Raw genomic sequence first — 22,460 nt, 5'->3', positions numbered from 1 at the left:
TTCTTTATCATTCAGAGTTTTTTTAATGCATATGAAATGTCTGCTATTAAAATGTTTAGCGTTGACTAACAAATAACTCAATTATATTATTATCACAGAAGTAGGCTTCAAAATATCCTTACTGATGCTACATACTTTGAAATTTTGTTGCCATAAATTCCACAAGTCATTACTCTTGCTTAGAGTGGGATTTTCTATCATTTTAATATTGAAATGTAAAAACTATTCTCATAAATTTCAACACTCAGCATGACATTTGAGTCATAATAAGCTTATGCATTACTATCAAGATTCCCAACAAACTTAAACAGAGATGGAAGTCTTTCACATAGATAAGTATCAAAGTCAGAATCCAATAGTTCTGTACTAAAAATCTTCTTTGTATGTTGAAATCATAACCATATTCATTTTAAACTTTGCCCAATATCACTGTGATAAATATTAAAGCCCTTTCGTCTCTAGAACTAAATCACTTAAACACTAGGGTAAGCTAACAAATTTCTGGCATGATTGTGATGCTTTATTTTTTCCAATGTTGTTGAAGTGCTTACTATTACTCAATAAATTTAAATTCTCAAGTTGCACTTAGCAAGTCATCAGTGAGGTTCTAGTTTCCGTATTGAAAAAAGACCTTTTAGTCTTTATTCTCTTCACCTTTTTGCAACGTTTGCAGTTATATTTTTCTACCATTCAAAACTCTCATCTCATGGTTTTCTTAATGACAGAGTCTTTTTCTCCTCCAACTCTGTACATACCCTACTTTTTTCTCCCTCTGCACTTTTCTTAGGCCCTACTTACACTCATCTCACCCTCAAATTGTCCTCCAAGTTCAGTCGTGTCTATATCCTAGAGGTCTAATAAATCCTTCCCGCCCTTAATATCCACTGCCACAGTTCAAGACTTCAACATTTCTGAGTTTATGACTACGATGTCATCCTTACTGATTTTACTGACCTTACTCCTGGCCTGCTTACTTCATCACCTACAACTCTAATCGGGTGATCTAAAAAAAAACAAAAAACAAATGGGGTTTTAAACCTTACAAAGTGGACAACTCCATTACAAAAGCATCCATAGTCCTTCACGCTCTCCTTTCTTTCCATTCCTTCATGAGAACCTATGTTGCATTTTCTTCATCATACTCTTTCTGTTCCGTGGTCTGCACATGCTGTTCCTTCTGTCTACAATGATCTTGCTCGCACTGGTTTTTGTTGCTACTCCAATATTCTCCTGGTTAGCTGTCACTCACCAGAACCAATACAACATGGACATCCCTTTCTTCAGAGAGCCTTTCCTGACCAACTCTCACCCACAGCTGTGGTCCCACAGCACCTGGCAGAGAACTGTTGACAAATGTGTTCCCTTTTCCTCCTAGGAACTACACTTTCCAACCTCCCTCGCAGTTGTTGTAGCTACATGGCCATGACCTGACCCAAAAAAATGTTCCTAGAACTGCTTTATGGTCTTTCCCTTCCATAGTTCAATACAAATGAACATGATGACATAGAAAACCATGAATTGAAGATGAAAGAGGCACTCTATGGTAGAATGCTTGGTCTCTGAACCATCACTTGAAAAAAGTCTCTGGCTGATTAAGAATACTGTTTTGAACTTTGCATAATTGAGATACCAACCCTTATTGCCACAGTAAGTGTACATATTACACTCTGCACATTCTGCTGCAGATAGCTACTTCCCTTCATTATTAATCTTGGAGTTTCTTAGGAGATCTTAATATACCATGTTGTATATAGTTACTACTCAATAAATGTTTCTGAGTTAATAATTGAGAGTGAATAAAAATGCTTTAGGGACAGAAAGTAGAGAATGCATCAGATGAGGCATTTTCAGTCAAGTTGTCATATTTGATGTCTAAAGTTTGCTTGACTTGGTAAAATGTTACAGTTTTCACAAGATAATTCATTAACTACTTTCTTTAGAAGTTTATGTTTCGCTGAATTATGTATCTGGGAGATACAGATACATGTTTGTGGTATGGGAATTTTCTATATTTTATTTTGATACATTCTCTTGGATAGTTCAGTTTTGTCCTCAATTTACTGGTACATAACAGATTTTAAGAAGTCAATGACAATGCTGTAATTCTTCATTTACTCTTCTTGATAATCTGTCTTTTATTCAGTAGGATGGCTATTAGTTTTCCACAAAGGCGATGTAATTCTCCTATGACTGCTACTGTTAAGTATAGTAGTCATCCTTTTTCTGAGATTTCACTTCTGCAGTTTCAATTACTGTGGTGAACTGCAGCCCAAGCATAGGTGAGTAGAGTGAATAAGATGTTTTTGTTTGTTTGTTTGTTTCAAATTGTTTTTATTTTTCATGAATACATAATAGATGCATATATTTATGAGACATATGAGATATTATGATACAGGTATACAATATGTAATAATCACTGAAGGGTAAATGGGGCACCCATTGCCCCAAGAATTTACCATGTCTTATTTGATTGTTGAGTTCTTCATATTTTGTATGGTAAATAAAATTTGCTCTTATATATGTATTGATTGATTATTAAAATATAGTGGATTTCTTTTTTGAATAGGGAGTTATAACATTTTTATTTTATAATTTATTTTTTGCATTAAGGTTTTAATGGATTTTCATCATTTTATGTTTTAAAAAAGATCACATTCACATAAATTTTCTTATACTATATGTTGATAATTATTCCATTTAATTTTGTTGTTAATCTCTTGTGTGCCCAATTTATAAATTAAATGTTATCATATGTATATATATATATGTATAAGAAAAAGATAGTATATATAGGGTTCAGTATTATCTGCAGTTTTAGCATCCACTGAGGGGTCTTGGAAAGTATCTCTCATGAATAAGGGTAATCTACTGGACTTTGGTCTGTGGTTTTGCATTACAAAGGAACCATGGTAGGTGAGACAAACTTGTAAGCAATAATTAAATTAGGTGATTGGTTTTGAGTAGGCAGTAATCAAATTTCAAAGTTCAAATTATGAATACACAGTGATCACTCACTATGTAGTCTAATAAAAAGGTATAATATTGACTCTTAGAATGAACCACCCCTTATATAATTATATGAGACTATAAAAGTGGGTAAAACCTACCAGCTGTGTGAGGAAAGGAACAGTTCTCCACTTGATTATTTATGCCTGTGTAACATCAGAAACAAGATGTCAATTTCCATGAGGAAAGGTAAGCATATCTTTTCTTCAATATCTTGTAACTTTACAATTTTTAAAGGATAGTGCATGTAATTCACAGAATGAGTCCAGGTTTCTGATTTATAAAATAATTATTACACTAACATATACTTCAGAATGCTAGTTTGGGTTTCAACTGTAAAAAAAAATAAGTTCTCATTTATACTTAATGTTATTTAGTTTCAATGTGACATAGTTACCACCATGAATTACATGAAATAAAAACTTTCTTATACATCTAATTTTATTTGAATTTTTTGAGCTATGGTTTTCTAGAATTCATTGAGAAACTTATGACTTAGAATCTTAAAAGGGTATTCCCTAGACTGGGATAAATTAATATATTTTTGAAATAGTCAAACTAGAATGTCTTTATAGATGGAAGACAAACTTTAAACTAAAGACATTGTGTTCGCTACCTAAAATAAATACAATATTTTATATAATAAAATTGCTCAGTATTCTAAAAGTTCCACATATAACAAAATTATTAAAATAAATTGCAAAGATTCTTCATGAGATAAGAGCTTTGTTTCGTGGTCTTATTGTTGCAGTGTGAAATGATTTGGGTATAAATTAAGTACATAGCAAGAAAAGTTGCACCATAAAGGATTTTTATAATCAATAAGTACCTTAAATTGTACTTCCAAGTCCTATAAAGTATTATTTGTACTTGGAGAAATCTATCATCTCTCTCATTCAGTGGCAGATATCATGAAAACATATTTTAAATTTAGGCCACTGCTTCAAGTTAAATAGTTAGAATTAAAAAGTCACAACAGAAAAATTAACTTCATCATCTGATTAAGTTAAGTAACAAAATATGTGCACACAGGAATTTAATACAAATAAGATACATGTATATATCTTGTTTTATTCTAAAACTTGAAATACTATTTGCTCTAACACAAATGAATCTTAGCAAGATTTCCCTTGTCTGGAGGCCAACTTAATTAGCTTTTTTTATATCTCACATTTTAAATAATCTTATCAGATTTGGCTTTTCATTAACTGCTTCAACAATCACTCTAGACCACGGTTGCCAAGAGTCCGGGGAATGATGCTGCTTTGGGTAACCTGTGTACATCAGTTCCTGTTCTGGGAAGTAGAAGGAGCAAGATATGTTTAGGTTTCTCTGATTCCCAGTAAAAAAGAGCATTTCACAGATGTCAAAGTGGTGTGTGGGTGTGGGTGTGTAATTTATCTTACTGCTTATCCATATTAAACAGATTTTCCATCTGGAACTCAGTTGTCACCAAACTAAAGACATGGCTTGATGAGTAGTAGACTCAATGAACATTAGTTCCTTCCTCCCAGACCCAATACTTTTCTAATGTCATTCAAATATTTCAAGACAAGCTACAAAGTTCTTTTCTTCTTTCCATATGATTTGGAAGAAACAGAGTAGAAGTTTTTAATTACAAAGAAACTAGGAGAAAGCAATTGGATTGAGATTGTTGTCTAAACACACATATCTACCTTTGTTCCCATCTGAAATCCTATAAAATTCAAATAAAAAGTAAATCCAAAACAGGGTGGAAAAAAAAAAAAAAAAGAATACCACCAACAGACTAGAAATGTTAAAGGATTCTGGAAAGATGGACAGTAGATAGAATCGAATATACAAAGTTATTAAAATGAAGCAAAGCATGAACTAAACACAGCTAAAAGAATGCTGTGATGGAAAGAGTGAAGGAGGAGCCCTGACACAAAGTCAGTTGCTACAAGATACAAAGACGTCGATAGCTTCAAGCATACATCAGCAAAGTTATTAACTGAGGAATGAAGGTGAGAGCTAGGCTGGCAAGCACCACTCCCCTCTCTGATCTGCACTAAGCAACAGGAAGCAAAAGTGTCTGCCTATAGGCTAAGGGAGAGTGTGGCAAGTGGGCCCTGAGGCAGAGCATTGCTCCAGGGAGGACAAGGAGATGCTGTTCCTAGAATGGGAGCTGAGGCACATTGTGCCCTCCTAGCAGCACAGCCAGCCTCTGTCATCAGAGGTCATCATCACCTTGGTGACTAGAGGAGGCAAGTGGGCAGAGATACTAAAACACAAAAAATGAGCAGAAGGAGATTATTGAATATTACAAGGAACTAACACTATTATAATGAGAAAATAAGGTTAATAGGACAAGCAAAGCAGGACTTTAGAATAAAATAACATTAAAAATGTGAGAATATATTACATCGACAGAGACTCAATTGGAGACTTGAAATATAAATAACTTCATTAATTTATATATATACATATTTGATAGAGCCATATAACTGAAAAACAAAACAGTGAGCTATAAGATAAAAGAATATTCCCATAACACAATGTAAAAGGACAAAGAAGAAAAAGATGTTAATGCTAAGCTTAAGATACAAGGAAATGGGTTAAGAAATTTTAATATGCATTCAGAAAAATCAAACAGAAAATGGAAAGTATAGAAGCATCTATATATTTAGCTAGAAACAGACATTCAACATCAATTCTTTTTTTTTTTTTTTTTTTTTTTTTTTTGCCAATAGCATACTTCAGTTTCCTTCAGGGCAATGGAAACTATCTTTCTCCCATTTTCAATCCATTTTCAGTTTACTCAAATCCAATTTGGGTAAAGCTGGCTCCATGCCTGGCTTCAACAGAGGGCATGAATCTCAGGTCTGGATAATCAAATTATTGTTTTTCTGGCTATGGTGACTAGCTAAGAAATTGAATTCATAACCCAATTAGAGCCAGTCATACACCATAGAATTTCATAGAGCTGGTAGTAAATTCAGTGATCATACCACTGGAAAGAAACTTGGAATTTCAGCCTGAGGCTGAGATAGCTATAGAGGTGAGCTTTCAAAGAAGGAGTAAAATTTCTTCCTATAAAAAAAAGACATTAAGAGAAAGAGAAAAACAGCTTTAATGACAATAAGTCCCTGGATAAAGTTTGGTCTTAAATTAGTACCACCATAGGTTATTTTAGTACTGGGATCAATTAATTTCTCTTTAAGTTAAGTCATTTTAGTTGTGTTTTTCTATCACTTGCCATGAAAAGATGCCTGAGATATGCAGAAATAAATGATACTACTAATATAATGAAATAAAATTTCCCAAAGCCAAAGACAGTTAATTACTAGATCGAAATGATATTTCCAAATAATTGTTTTAGAGTATAGAACAAGGTAAACAATAGAAGATCTTTATTGAGTTGCATAGTGGTGATATTTCAGAACACCAAGAAGAATGATAAAAATCCTAAAAGATTCTAGAGAAAATGAAATAACTTACAAAGAAATGAATTAGAAACAGATTGATATCACACTTACTCTGAAAAGTGGATATTAAAAAGTAACATCAAAATCTTCCAATTTTTGAAAGAAAACAACTTTGAAAGAATTTTGTATCTATTTAAACAATCATTTAATAGGAGACCAAAATAAGGACAAATTCATTACAGCCAAGAACATGCAAAAACTTAAAAATTTTAGTACCAACTTCTGGAATAATTATGTGTGTACAGAATACAATAAAACTAATATGAATACAAAGCAAAGAATGGTACAAAAATACAGAATATATAAATATGGAAGGGAAAAGTGATCAAGGAAGATCTAAGCTTATTACATTTTAAATGAGGAAGATATAGACAATGCTTAACTCTTGAATTTGACAAAAATCTTAAGTGTGATTGTTAAAATTAAGAAAAATCATAAGAAAAAGTAGAATGTGCATTCCCCAAACCAGTAAAGGTTAAAAGAAAATGCACAAGGTAAACCTAACCAGGAAGAAGAAATAAAGCAATAAAAAGAAAACAAGTAAATTTTAAAAAGTTATATAAAAAGAACAAATACAAATGTATCCATGATCACAATAAATATAAGTAAATTAAACTTCCCAAATTAAAAAAAAAGAGCCTTTCAGATTGAGTTAAAAACAAAACAAAATCAACTCTAAGTTGTTTACATGAGACACATCTAAAGGGAAAAATAAAGTACAGATAGATGTTGAAAATAAGAAAAAAAATGTTAGAAAATCAGCAACAAACAGAAAGATGGTATGGCAGTATTAATAACTGGTAAAAATGAAATTCAAGAATAAAAACATTAAAGAAGATAAATATATATTTCATATTGATTAGATTATAATTCACCAAGGTATGAACTTAACAACATTGTTATGAACATTTATGTACTAAAAACATAATATAGGTATGTCAATAAATAACTGATTATATACATAACTAAACTATCGATTCCTTAACTATAGTGGAATCCCTTACCATAGATATTTGCATATCAAATTAACAAAAAATAGTGAGGTAGAAGACTTGAAGAACAACTGATAAAATTTATCTAATGAATTTATGTACAATTTTATATTAAAAATTACTACCTTAAAAGGAACTTCAGCCATATATTGGACCATAGAATCTTAACAAATTACTAAAAAGGGTAGGCAATATAAGATAACTGAGCACTATCAATAAAATCACAAATTAACAAGAAAAAGTTAGTTTAAAAAGTCCCTAGTCATTGAAAATTTAAAACATCATTTTCAATGTTTGTATTGAAAAGGAAATTATAATCCAAATGTTAGAGTTAGTAAGAAATAACTTTTAACAGCATGATTTTCAACACTGATAAGACAACAAAAGTGATTCTCAAATGACATTTTATCACTTTAAGTGCACATATAAAATAATATAAGAAGGATCAAATTAAGAAAATTTTTAGAAAAACTTCAAAATCAATTCTCAAATAATTTCACATGAAAAAGAAGCTAAATAGCAAGGATAAAAGCAGAAAAAATTTCATAAGAAACAAAAAAATAGGAAATATAATTACTAAAACCAAATGTTGTTTCTTTAAAAAATGAAATCTCTGAGAAATAAGGAAAGAAAAACCTTACAAATCACAAATAAACATTAGAAGCAAGATGGGGAACCACAAACATAGGAAAGATTTAGAAATTTATGAAGATACTATGAATACCAATATATTTTTTAAAATTTTTATGAAATGAATTATTTTCAAGGAAACTAAAAATTGATAAATTTTACTCAAGAAAACAGAAAATGTAAATAGATAATAACTATACAAAAATCAAAAATACAATCAAATGCTGAGCCCTAAAATATCCAATATTTTAATGGTATCATAGATGAGTGCTTCCAAAACTTTAATAGATTATAACTTACACAGTTTTGAGCCTAATGAAATTTCAGACAAATAAAATTTAAAATGACTGTAAGAATAAGAAGCAGATGAAATGCCAGATATAAGTGTCAGAGGGATGGAGGCAGTAAACTACCTTGCCATGTATGTACCTATGCAACAATCCTGCATGATCTACACATGTGCCCCAGAACCCAAAGTACAATTAAAAAAAAAGAAAACAAAAACAGATTTAAAAAAAGATACATTCATCTATAGAAATTTGTCAGCTTTCATCTCTGTGACTATGATTATATGTTCAGCTCTTTTAACTAGTCCCGAGCTTTCAACTCATTAAACAACAATGAAAAAGCAATTATTTTACATAAGAAATATACATGCATGTAGATAATTACCCTAAGAATTCAGGATAAATATTAAATTTTAAATTAAAAATATCTGAACAGAAACAGAAGTAGCTACAAGCCACATGGGAAACAGATTCTACAGTTTAAGTCCAAGAAAGTAACAGAAAAAAAGTTTAAAAAATTAATCAAAACCTAGAGTTGCTGCAATAGTCATCTAAAATGTCCAGTTATGAACCAAAATAGTATAAGACTAGCAAAGAAACAAGTCAGTATAGCCCATACTCAGAAAGAGGAAAAAAGCAGCAAACAGAAATGAACTCTATTTGGGCATACATGTTAGATTTAGCGTTTGAATATTTCAAATCAGCTTATATAAAGATGTAGAAAGATAACGAGAACATTTTTAAATAATTAAATGAAAATACATTGAGAATGATAAAACAAGGGAATTTTAATAAATATAAACTAAAAAATGAACCAAATGGGCATTCTAGAGTTGAAAAGACAATATAAATGAAAAGTTTACCAGTAGTCTCAATAGCAGATTTGGGAATAATGAAGAATTAGTAAACTTGAAGATAGATCAATAAAAATCAATTTAAAGCAGAGATTAAAAAAGATTAAAGCAATTGAACAGAATCATGAACCACATTAAATTTACCAACATACACATAATGGAAGTCCCAAAAGGAAAAGTGCAAGAGAAAGGAGAAGAAAAATTATTTGAAGAAATTATGGCTGAAAACTGCTCAAATTTGAAAAAAAAGTCTTAATCTACAAATTCAAGAAGGTCCGTGAACACTAAGGTAGTTAATTTAACACAAAATGTCTTTTTTTTTTTTTAATTGCATTTTAGGTTTTGGGGTACATGTGCAGAGCATGCAATACAGTTGCATAGGTACACACATGGCAGTGTGTTTTGTTTGGTTTCTCCCCTTCACCCACATTTGGTATTTCTCCCCTGGCAATCCCTCCCCACCTCCCCCTCCCACTGGCCCTCCCCTTTCCCCCCTATAGACCCCAGAGTTTAGTACTCCCCTCTCTGTGTCCATGTGTTTTGTGAACACATGAATACCTTATAGTCATGTTGCCGAAAGAGAAAAAGCTTGAAATCAGAAAAACTACTTTTCTCATTGAAAAAAATTAAGACAATTTGTTGACTTCTCATTGAAAACAATGTAATCATGACTCTATGAAAACAAATTTAAAACATCTAAACAATCTACCAATGAATTTCTACCAAAGAAACAGAGTGAGAGAAAAAGACGTGCTTTCCTTATAAGATTGGGAAAAAGGTAAGGATATCCACTCTCTCCTCTTCTGTTCAACAATGTCCTAGAGCTTCTCATCAGTGATTGAGGTGTTAAAAGAATTGTTAGACACAAAAGAAGGCAGTAGAGAAGAAACAGAGTGAGAGAAAAAGACATGATACAAACAAACAATGATTAAAATGCAGTACCATATCAATAACTATATTAAATATTAATGATATAATTAGTAAATATTATAATTAAAAGGCAGAGACTGTCACCTGTATAAAAGAGAAAGATTCAACTATATGCTATTTACAAGAAACAGTTTAAAAAAATAGATTAAAATTAACAGAATGGAAAAAGATTTGCCATGTGAATGTAAGCATCAGTGATCTGGCATGATGATATCAGATAAAATAGACTTTAAAATAAGAAATTTCTTATTCCTATATACATAAAGGAAATTTCATAATGATAAAAAGGAAAATATAGTGGGACGACAATAATTATAAGTATGCATGCATCTAAGAATAGATACTTCCTTGCAAAGGAATTCTATGAACAACCTCTAAATGAAATACAAACCCTGACAGAATTGTGAGAAGAAATAGATAATTTAACAATTATAATTTGAGATTTTAATACTCTCAGTAACTGATAACATAAAAAATAGAAAATCACTAAGAATATAGAAAATTTGAGCAACACTATCACCCAAGTAGACCCAATAACTTACTCAAAACTTTACCAAATGATAGCAAAATATACATTATTTTCAAGTGTATGTAGAACAGTCTACAAGATAGACCATATGCTAGGCATATAACTTTTCAACTATTCTACATTTGAATTGCATGGATTGAAATCATAGAAAGTATGTTCTTGGACCATAGCCAGGTTGAATTCAATATCAAGAATAGAAATAAATTTGGAAAAATCCCACATACTTAAAAACTAAGCATAAATAGTAATTTATGAGTCAAAGAAGAAACCAGAATTGAAAACACACCAAATCAAAATTTATGAGCTGCAGCTGTTGCAAAGTTTAGAAAGTATTTTGTATCTTTAAATAATTATATTACAAGAAAGATCCAAAATCAACAACTCAATGTTGTACCTCAAAATGGTAAAGAAAGAAGAGTAAATTGAACCCAAATAATTACAAAGGAAAATCAGAGAGGGAGAGAGAGAGAAATGAAACCCAAAGTAGAGAAATAATAGAGAAAATTAATAAAATCTAAAGCTGGTTCTTTGAAAAACAATCAATGAAACTGATAAATGATTAGGAAAGAGAGATGACATAAATTACAAAAACAGGAATGAAAGAAGGGGCATTATTACACACCCTACAATAAATTGACTGACTAAATTGATTTCAAAGGAATGTTATGAACAACTTTATGTCAACAAATACATAGACAACTTAAATAGACAAACTTCTCAACAAATTATCAAAATTTACTCAAGCAAAAATATTAAATCAAAATAGCTCCATAAAAGATAAACATTGAATGAGTAATTAAATATCTTCCCAAAGGCCTGCAATGGTGAATTTTACTAAACCTTTTAAAAAATAATACCAATATTATACAAACTAATTCAGAAAATAGAAGACAACATTTTTAAACTTATTCAAGGAAGCTACTATTATACTGACAGCAAAGCTATATAAAAATATTATAAAAAGAGGCACCTACACATCAATATTCTTCATAAGCCTAAACACAAAAATTTTTGACAAAATATTAGCAATCTGAATCCAGCACCATATCAAAAGGTTGGTTTAATATTAGAAAATCTATTAATATAAACTAATAAGTGAGAAAAACATGATCATCTCAATAGTTGTAGAAAAAGCATCAGACAAAACTCAACAGCCACTCTTGATAAAAACAAAGAATAAAAATATTTTCTCAACTTGATAGTTGGCATCTGTGAAAATCCTGCTTTAATGTCACATTTAATGGCGAAAGACACTGCTTTCCCTCTAAGATTGAAAAAAAGGTAAGGATATCCACTCTCTCCTCTTCTATTCAACAATGTTCTAGAGCTTCTAATCAGTGATTGAGTGGAAAAAATATTAAAGGCATACATTTGTGAAAGGAAAGGGCAAATTGTCTTTGTTAGCATTGTCTTATATGTTGAAGATTCTAAAATAGCTCTTAAAAGTCTACCAGAATTAATGAGCAAGATTAGTAAAACTGTAGAAAACAAGATCAATATGAAAATTTAATTGTATTATATAAACAATAAATCATCTGACAATAAAATTAAAATCATTTCATTTAAAATAGCTTAAAACTAATAAAATACTTAGGAATACACTTAAAAATATGCATGAACTGTACATGGACTACTACAAAGCACTGCTGAGAGAATTGAGATAGATCTGTGTAAACTGAAAATATGCCATGTTTATGGATCAGAAGTCTCAATATTTTAAAAATGACCCTTCTCACCAAATCAATCTATAGACTCAATGCAACACACATACCCAGAAACAATGCTTTATCAGCTACTGAGGCATCCATCAATCTACTCAAGTTGACACCTAATATTAACCATCATACTACCCATTTGACAACCCAAATATATAAGTCAAGATTATGTGGTATTTGCTTAAATATAGATATTAATCAATAGAAGAAGATACGGGTCTAGAAACAAATCCTTATATTTATGGTTAATTGATTTTTGACAATGGTTCCAAGACACTTCTATGAGGGATGTATAGGTTTTTTTTTTGTTTTTTTCTTGAGATGGAGTTTTGCTCTTGTTGCCCAGGCTGGAGTGCAATTGTGTGATCTTGGCTCACCACAATCACCACCTCCTGGGTTCAGGCAATTCTTTTGCCTTAGCCTCAGACATGTACCACCAAGCCTGGCTAATTTTTTGTATTTTTAGTAGAGACGGGGTTTCTCCATGTTGGTAAGGCTGGTCTCAAACTCCCAAACTCAGGTGATCTGCCCGCTTCGGCCTCCCAGAGTGCTGTGATTACAGGCATGCACCACTGTGCCTGGCCTATCGTTTTTTCTAACAACTAGTAACATTTGTATAACATATGCAACAAAAATGACCTTAGACCTCTACCCCACACCCTGATCAGAAAGTAACCAAAATGTATCTAGTTAAGAGCTAACACTTTTAGAAGAAAATATTGAAGAGAAGGTTTTTAATTTTGCATAGGCAAAAGTTTCTACATATGGCACCCAAAACACAATATAGAAAATTAACAAATTAGACTTTTATCAAAATTAAAAGTTTTGCCTTTGAAAAGTCACCTTTAAGAGAAATAACAGATTCTGAAAAAACATTTGCAAATTATTTATCTGATTAAAGAGTTGTATTTAGAAAAAAGAACTCTTACAACTTAATAGTAAGAAGACAACCCAATTTAAAATGAGGCAAAAGAATTTAATAAACATTTCATCAAGAAAATATATGAATGACTAATAAGACATCATAGCATGGACAATACCATTAACCATTAGGGAAATGCTAATTAAAGCCTCAATGGTATATACCACTAGAATGACCATAATAAAAAAGACGAACAATACTAAGTTTTGTGAGGCTGTGGAATAAGTAAAATCCTCACACACTGCTGGAGGCCATATAAAATGGTACATCCACTTTGGAAGGCAATTTGGCAGTTTCATTCAAAGCTAAACACATATTTATCACATGACTCAGCAAGTGTACTACTATGTATCTATGTAAACAAAAGAAATAAAAATGTATGTCTACAGATTTGAAAGATAATGTTCATACTAGCATTATTTATAATGAACCCAAACTGGAAATAATTCAAAGGTCTATCAACTGGTAAAAGGATAAAGAAAAGATGGTATATCCATACTATGGAATACTATTGAGCGATAAAAAGGAAGAAACAACTGATACATAGCACAATGTGGTTTAATCTCAAATGCATTATACTAAGCAAAAGAAGCTAGATACTAAGGATTATATGGTGTATGACTGCATGTAGCTGAAATTTCTAGAAAAGGCTAAACTACAGAGATAGAAACTATGCTATAAAGACAGATTGAAGGTTGTTTAGAGGTCTGCGTGGGGGAGGGAATTACTGTATTTGGATTTAGATTGATAGAGATATTCTAAAACTGGATCGTGGAGATAGTTATATAATTGTATACATTTACTAAAAATCATCATACTGTGCACTTTTCATGGGTACATTTTTATTTTATTTTATTTTTATTAAAGATGCTATTTTCCTTAGTATGTTTATTGGGCCCCTTTTCACTAATAATATATTTGGATTAGTGACTTTAAAAATAAATTTTTTATAATAATTTATAAAAAAAAAATTTTAATTCAAGGAACAAAATTAAGGAGAATTAGGGGAACCTAGATTTTTTTCATAAAATGATATTGAGCAATATGTGGATATAACTATATTTTCCCTGAGAATTTAAATAAAATTATTTATTATTATTACCTTTTATTTTCTTGAATAAAGTTCTGTGTAATGTCAAATTGTAATTTGATAATAAAAATTACCTTCAGAAAATTTCTCTGAAGGTTTCTTTTCTCTAATAATTATCATTTTAAAAGTAAAAAAGCTTGTACTTTATTGCTATTTGTCAATAATTAAACTTCAAATGAAATAGGATCTTGATTGTAAATAGCTAGATACCATCTTATTCCTGTCTACATTTTGCATTTTAAGACAAAGATTTGCAATTAATCTTGCAATTAGAGGAAGTTGCCCTGCCTATCTATGAAAGAGATATTTTTTATGAGTAGGAAATAATTTAACAATTAAGAAGAAACAGTCATGGGAATTCTGAGAGGTCTTGGGAAGACACTGCCTGAAAAGTGCCTAAAATGAACAAGACCCCCGTAATATCTTTTAAAAATTAAACTAACTTTTGTTCTCGTTGCTTTTGTAAGCAGAAAGCAGGAAAAACTTATATCTATAATATTAACCATCGGTATTTTTCACTGTTAAAGCCAGAGAAGAAAATTAAAAAGAAAACATGCTTTGGGAGATGTCAATGAGGCACAGAAGCAAGAATGCAGAAAGCATCATTCTGTGCTAGCAGCGGACCCCAGGGGATGTTCCAAAGGAGGGGTGCTGTTGGCCTGGAGCCACCCTTCTCCCAGCACTCCCCTAAACCATCCATTGCTGGAGTTCCCTGCACCAGGGTCTGCCCCCCACTGGCCAGCGCTGCCCCCACCCCTGCTCTCCCCCTGTCTCTCAGAGAAAACAGGACCATCTGATGCTTGCTGCCATGACATGCCCACTGCCTCAGCTTCCAAAATGACCATTTGAAGCTCCTCTTTATTCTTTTTTTGCCTTAGTGACCCTTTCCACCTAGTGTTATGAGAAAAGCAATCAAAATAATCAATGATAAAAAATAAAAAGTCTTTATATTCCTGAGGCATTTACATTTTAAAACATTAACCTGGTATAAGGAAAATGTCAGGTAGACAGCAATGGCTCAATGAGAATTATTCTTTTTACTTATCCTTTGGATTCTTTCTTTATTGGTTTGTCCAAATGCATTACCTCCTTCAACTAAATCATAGCAAGCTGTTCAACTGATTCTGTCTTGCACTCCCTGAACACAGATGCTGGAGGGAAAAGCGTGCAAGGGTGAAGGTGAGCACCGGTATCCTTCAGCAAACCATACTCACGGACTCATGATGTGATAAGTTCAATATTATCCTTCCAAGGAATTCCACCCCAGGGGTAGAATTGATGGCAACCTGCCATATCCATTGGAAGATTTGTGGGGACCTTTCATGGTTCCTCAACATCATCATGCCCACACTGCCTACCCTCAAGCTCAGCCCACCGTAGCCCCTAGGTTAAACAGTCCACAGACAGTTACTGAGTACACCTCTATGCCAGGTCCTGGAACCACCAGGGTCTTAGGTGCTGGAGATGAGCAGGTGAATATGACAATCCAGGGCCTTTAGGGAGCACAGTCTGTCAAAGCAAAAGACTGTCAAAGCTACGTTCTGTCCCGTGCAAAGTATAAACAGCCTTGGAAAGGTTTCTTGCTTTCTAGCCTTGTAAATTTGAGCATACCGTCAACAGTTTCAGAGGCTCCATTGTCTGTACCTAAACGTGGAATCAGCCTCTTTGATTGGGAGAGAACACCTTTTATTCTACACAATTGACACTTAATGAAGAGCAGGCCTATAATTATAAGTCTCTCAGACAAAGCTGGGGGCAATCAAACAGCAGTTGCGGCGGTTTACGTTTAACCTGACTTTTTTTTTTTTTTTTGAGAGAGTATCGCCCTGTTGCCCACGGCTGTAGTACAGTGGCACCATCTGGGCTCACTACAACCTCAACTTCCCGGGTTCAAGAGATTCTCCTGCCTCACACTCCAGAGTAGCTGGGATTACAGGCGGGTGCCACGCCTGGCTAATTTTTTGTATTTTTAGTAGAGATGGGGTTTCACGGTGTTAGCCAGGATGGTCTTGATCTCCTGACCTCGTGATCTGCCCACCTTGGCCTCCCAAAGTGCTGGGATTACAGGCGAGAGCCACCGCGCCTGGCCTAACCTGACCTTTTTATTAACTACCCTTAACCACCAAAGCGTGAGGGGGATCAATATTATTATCCACAGGGTATGGGACCTGAGATTCACAGAAATTTAATCTAGTCCCTCAAACCAGTGCTAGAATTTAGCTATTCTCCCAAATGTTTGGAATGAGAAGTTTTGCTAAAAGCCTTACTTGCAAATCAAAGAAGGAGGTACACATGGTGGGAAAGTCAGGTCCACAGGATTTTGGTTAGGAAAAAAATCTGAAAACTAAAAATCTTTCCGATGTACCCACTCATTACCTTGTACTCTGATCTGACATGCGTGACTCTGACAGTGCGCTGCTGCAGCTGCAGGACCGCGGGACGCGCGGGTCACTTTGTCCCCCCTGAAGGGGCGAGTTCCGGGCAGAGGCGGCGCCACCGCCCTCTTTGCGAAGGAGGTCTGTGTTTCTCCCTCCTCTCCGCGCCGCGCCTGCATCCTGCACTATAAGTAGCGCGGGCCTGAGACCTCCTTCCAGAAGTTCTCCAGCGCTCCGGCAGAGGGGGTTTCTCGCTGCCTGGGGCTGCAGCGCGGGAGAGCTCGGGCCGGAGAAGACTCAGCGCCTGGCGGTCTGACAGCGCCCTCTCGCCCAGGTGCCTCCGCGCGTGGGGAGAAGCTGCACCAGGTGGCGTCAATGAAGCGCAGCCTGAAGAAGATGTGGCGCCCTGGAGAAAAGAAGGAGCCCCAGGCCGTGCTCTATGAGGATGTGCCGAACGACACGGACGACTGCAAGGAATCGCTTAAGGTACCCTGGGCGCTCGGGGGTCCGGACGGGTTCCGACCTCGGGGCGGGTGGGGGTCGGCTCGCGGTTTCCTTGCGGTCAGCCCTTGGTTTGGAGGAGTGTTCGGGGTGGGGTGTGCACAATCCAAGAGGAGACCCCGCTAATGACGCGCCGGCACAGCGCCTGCTTTATCTATTTTGTTTGCTTATTTGTCCAGTCTATGCTCCTAGATGGGCAACTGCCGTCCAGGGAAACCTACTTCAAAAGTATCTGTATCACTTGGCACAAGATCGGGCAGCTGCCTAAAATCAGGACAATTTGGACTCTGAGCCGTTTCACTTGGAGCATTTTGTAGATTTTGTTTAGAACCAAATAGCCGAATGACTGTATCTGATAGCCGTTGGAAAACTATTTAAGTTTTGGGGGTTGAGAAGTCTTCTGGTCTAACAGAGTGAAACAGAGAAACCAAGTGTCTGCACAAAATGCTTTGCCGAAAATGTTCCCAGTAAAACCGAGGCAGGAGTGGCGAATTCCTTCTCCAGGAATTCAATAGTACCTTGTGAGCATCTGAACCTAGTACTTCCTCTAACGAGTGTGGAATTGGGTTATTGTTGACAGCACATCGCTGAACAGATCTCCCAAGCTGCTCATTCTGGCACTAGGGAATGGGCAGCATAATCGCTTTATTAGGCAAAGAGTGTATCAAATTCAAGTGCCAGAATGGTTCGAAATAGATTTATATCATCACTTTCTTTGAAAGGATGAGACATGGAAAAAGACCCTGCTTCTGCAAGAACCCTATTTTAAATTTGTAACAGAATATGTGTAAATCTAGAAGTTGTTGGATGCTCATTGTCATATCCTGTAGTCACTAAACTTATATGTAGCTTATATGGAATTCTTTTTTTTTAGTTAAAAAGTAATACATCTCAATTTAAGAGACTACCGTAGATGAGTGACTTGTTAGGTACTATTCTGTAATAACAGAAGCAAAAGCCAAAGTTCAAAAATTTCAGAAATTATGTTTTATTATTCCAATCTGACATTCGCTGAATAAATTCTAATATTGTAAACTCTTAGTCGTATTAAGATACATTAAATACTTTAATACTTCATTTTAACTGATCATTCCTTTCAGTAGTGAGAAATGCTCTAGTTATCCTTAAAATAACAAACTGGAGTTTTGGCATATGTTATCATGTGACATATGTAAATAGTTATGGTCAATGGCAGAATTAAAGCAAGTATCGGAATCATTTGTTTGGGGAAGATTTCTGCATTTCCTTTGCAACAAGGAAGAAAGGCCTTTATATCTAAGCATATATGAATTTATGATCATGATCAAAAAATAAAACATTTATTTTATATACTGATCAATCTTGGGGCATTTTCTCATACCTTCTTTGTAAACATTTTGTGTATTTCAAGAAAAATATTTACCTCATTATAAGAATGATAGTTTGTGACAATAAAAAGTTCTTTCAAACTATAAAATATTTAACTTTATATCCATAAGTTTTGCATATACTTGTTTGATATAATGGTTTTTAAATACCTCTAGGTGGTTTTTGAAGGAAGTACATGTGGATTACAAAACTTTAAGAATCAAAAGATATTAAACAGATGTAACAATGTGGACATCTCTTTGCATTATGCTGCAGCAAAAGGCCAAGTTGAGCTAATGGAGAAGATCACCAGAGATTCCTCTTTTGAAGGTAACAAAATATCTTCCAGAAATCATTCATCTCATTCAATTCACTGGGAAGAGTGGAATGGATTGATTCTAAGGGTAATTAGGGCCAATTATAAAGAGCCTGTGTAATTCACTTAGAAGTGTGGGTTTTTCCTACACATCAGCACTCCTCAACTTCTTCTACTGAAATACTGCAAAGAATATTGCAGAGATCTAGGAAACCCCACAACAAGCACAGACTTTATTAGAATTTTTACATAGACTGTAAAAATGCATACACATTTAATGTACTCTTTTATATGATTTCCAACTGAGGTTATATTTAAATTATTATCATTAAATAAAATTGACACTTCAAGAAGGTGTACCATTCTCCCTCAGTGATGTTTTCCAGATGCCAGCCTTGACCACTGTACCTTGTTTAAGAAATTCAAGTGCAGACAATGAGGGAGGTAGATGCCACAGAGGTGGAGGCAGTGGGTGGTGTGATAAGACCTTTGCTACATAAGATAATTCTATCAATATTGTGGAAGGCGGATTAGAAGTGGAAGCCCAGCTAAAAAGCTATTTGGGTAATAAGGAGAAGATAAGAGTTCACCAGGGTTGTAAAGCTACAATAAGGAGACAGGGAGAGTTTCCAGAGATATTGGCATGTAAAGTCAACAGTGGGTGACAGCAGAGTAAACGGGAAGAGAAAGGAGCAGGGAGTTGGAACTGACTTTGAAATTAATAATATAATCATCCCCCCAAAGGAGGAATATGAGAAAACAGAAAAGAGGTGAGTGTGAAGATGTGAGCTTTGGTCACAGTGAGTTTGAAAGGCCCAGGGTACATCCACTAGGAAATAGCCAGCAACAGAAATGTGGAAGGAACGAGGCCGCCCTACGCATGATTGCATAGGAAGTCGCTCAGACAGTGGAAATGTGTGAAAATCCTTTAGGGGATTACAAAATTGCTAGCAAAAGTAGATAAGAGTAGAATGCCAACATTAAGAGAGAGAGAGCACAGGAAAAGCCATAAAAAGATGAAGAGAGTGAAAATACACAAGCTATGGGCAAAGTTACTGCGATAGAAGAGTTAGAAGAAACTCTTGCCACAAAGAGATCAAGTAGGAAGGAGATCATGATAAAGCTCCTGCATTAGAAGGCCCCGGTGACCTCTGTAAAACTGATTTCTGAAATGTGGTGAGGATAAAAGCCAAATTCAAGTTACTTATTTAGTGAATGGGAGTTTTTAAGTATAGAGCCCTGTTTAAGGTTGGTGCCAAATGGAATGAATGATGAATGGAGTGATTCTTCTTGATCAGATAAAACGGTCAAGGGGTGTGTGTGTGTGTGGTTTAGAATGAAGCACTTAGATGAATGAAAGGAAATAGTAGAGAGATACATTTTAAAAAGGAGAGAAACAGAAAGCATGGCTATATGGTTCCAAGTATCATAGATGTTCCCCAAATCATATTTATGAGCAATTTTTTTCTTTTCCTGACATAAAGATATACTGCCACTAATTTACAAAGCTGATAAAGCAGACAGCCATGTCTATTTTAGAATAACTATATGACTTTGCAGGATGAAAGGACATATTACTTATATGCTGAGCTCACAGGGTAAATAGTGCCATGGATCATATTGTAGAAATACGTGGAAACCACATATGGCATCAGGGGCTCAAGCTCAAATTCTAGTTCTGTGTTTTATTTGTGGTGTATCTTTTTTTCTCATTAACATTTTTTAAACCATTGCTACAGGCCAGGCACTCTGCTGTGATCCTTAAAGACATGTTTTAGGCCGGGCGCGGTGGCTCACGCCTATAGTCCCAGCACTTTGGGAGGTGGAGACGGGTGGATCACAAGGTCAAGAAATCAAGACCATCCTGGTCAACATAGTGAAACCCCGTCTCTAGTAAAAATACAAAAATTAGCTGGGCATGGTGGCGTGTGCCTGTAGTTCTAGCTACTCAGGAGGCTGAGGCAGAAGAATTGCTTGAACCCAGGAGATGGAGGTTGTGGTGAGCCGAGATTGTGCCGTTGCACTCCAGCTTGGGTAACAAGAGCGAAACTCCATCTCAAAAAAAAAAAAAAAAAAAAAAAAGACATGTTTTAATATTATTGTCCCAGAACATTGCAGCATTGCAAGGTCTCTCTATATATATTTCTTTCTCTCTCTTTCTCTCTCTCTCTCTCTCTCTCTCTGTGCAGGTATATGAATATATGGTTTAAAATTTTTTTTTAAATTTTTTACCAAGTTTGAATACAAGGAAGCTGAGGTTCATACGACTTACTAGCACTGTGATGTTGGCAAGACTTTTAACCTCTCTGGACCTCACCATCTTACTCCTTCTGAAAATTTGTCATGGTGGTACCTTGCAGGCTGTTGGAGGCTTGACTGAAATAATGGTCATATGAACTCAGCAGAGTGCCTGGGACATAGTTATTGCTTTTATGTAATCCCAATATTTTACCACAATCCCAAACTCATTTAGATAAGAACATGTAGCAATAGGAGGATCTATTTCTTATTAATGTTACCCATACAAATTTAACTCAATTGATAATGTCAGTGCCATACTTCTATATGTTCCCACTAGGAACCCATTAAATGTTTCATCAGAACCAAAGCTGTGTTTTTAGTTTCCATAAAGAAGATGCAGCTGATTTCAGTTGCACTTGGCACTGAGTTTTGAGGTGGATTGGCCCTCAAAACGTGTTGAATACAGTCCAAGCAAAACTTAATCCATACTTCGGTTTCTTTTTCTAGTGCTGAATGCAATGGATGATTATGGAAATACCCCTCTGCACTGTGCTGTAGAAGAAAACCAGATTGAAAGTGTTAAGTTTCTTCTCAGCAGAGGAGCAAACCCAAATCTCCGAAACTTCAACATGATAGCACCCCTCCACATAGCTGTGCAGGGCACACACAACGAGGTGATGAAGGTAAGGCTACTGGCCGGCTCCAATGAGCCTGACTGGCAGCACCCATTGGAGCTGGGACCCAAATCCAGCTCTTTCTGTCTGCGCCAGGAGGAGCACCTTCTAAGCTTCCAGGGAAAACAAAAGGCAATTATTACCTTTGCTTTACTTCTCACCAACTATTGATGATGATGATGATGATTAGTTCTGCCTTTATTGAATAGTTCTTATTTACCAAGCATTTTTGTAAGAGGTTTGTGTGTGTTTGTTTATTAAATTCTCATCTAAGCAAACCCACAATGAAGTCTTCTCGTTTCCTAGCTGAGTACACTAAGATGCAAAAAGAATTTGCATAACTTGCCTAATGTCATATCACAAGTAAAAATGCAAGACTAAGGAATTTTGTTTAACAGGAAGATCAGGCTTTATCACTTTTACCTGACTGATTTAATGACTAAAAGGAAGAAGGTAGTGAGATACTCAGTGAAAACAGAAAACGTAATTATGATTCGATGTTTTTGTTAGAATAGGTGCCTGTCAGAAAGATTAGTTAGCAGAAGACATAAGGATACCACTAGGAAACATCTGATTGGTTTTCAAGGCATAAGAGTAAGTTTGGT

At 34.6% G+C, this 22,460-nt stretch overlaps 1 protein-coding gene across 2 annotated transcripts in view; it reads left to right on the top strand.

Annotated features, from left to right (window-relative positions):
- Positions 1–3,114: 3,114 nt before the first annotated feature.
- TRPA1 (transient receptor potential cation channel subfamily A member 1) overlaps positions 3,115–22,460 on the top strand; it is a 68,330-nt gene continuing 48,984 nt past the window's right edge. The window contains exons 1-4 of one of the 2 annotated variants that reach the window (XM_002759008.7): positions 3,115–3,195; positions 17,111–17,262; positions 18,801–18,954; positions 21,689–21,864. In XM_002759008.7, coding sequence (XP_002759054.4) covers positions 3,174–3,195; positions 17,111–17,262; positions 18,801–18,954; positions 21,689–21,864 — 504 coding nt within the window. In that variant the 5' untranslated portion in view covers positions 3,115–3,173. Of the gene's footprint in view, positions 3,196–16,993; positions 17,263–18,800; positions 18,955–21,688; positions 21,865–22,460 lie in introns of those variants that run through there. The other variant, XM_078352628.1, reaches the window with a different exon arrangement.

This window comes from Callithrix jacchus, chromosome 16, assembly GCF_049354715.1.
Source record: "Callithrix jacchus isolate 240 chromosome 16, calJac240_pri, whole genome shotgun sequence".
In the NCBI taxonomy this organism is placed as follows: domain Eukaryota; kingdom Metazoa; phylum Chordata; class Mammalia; order Primates; family Cebidae; genus Callithrix; species Callithrix jacchus.
This window is presented reverse-complemented; position numbering and strand designations above follow the sequence as displayed.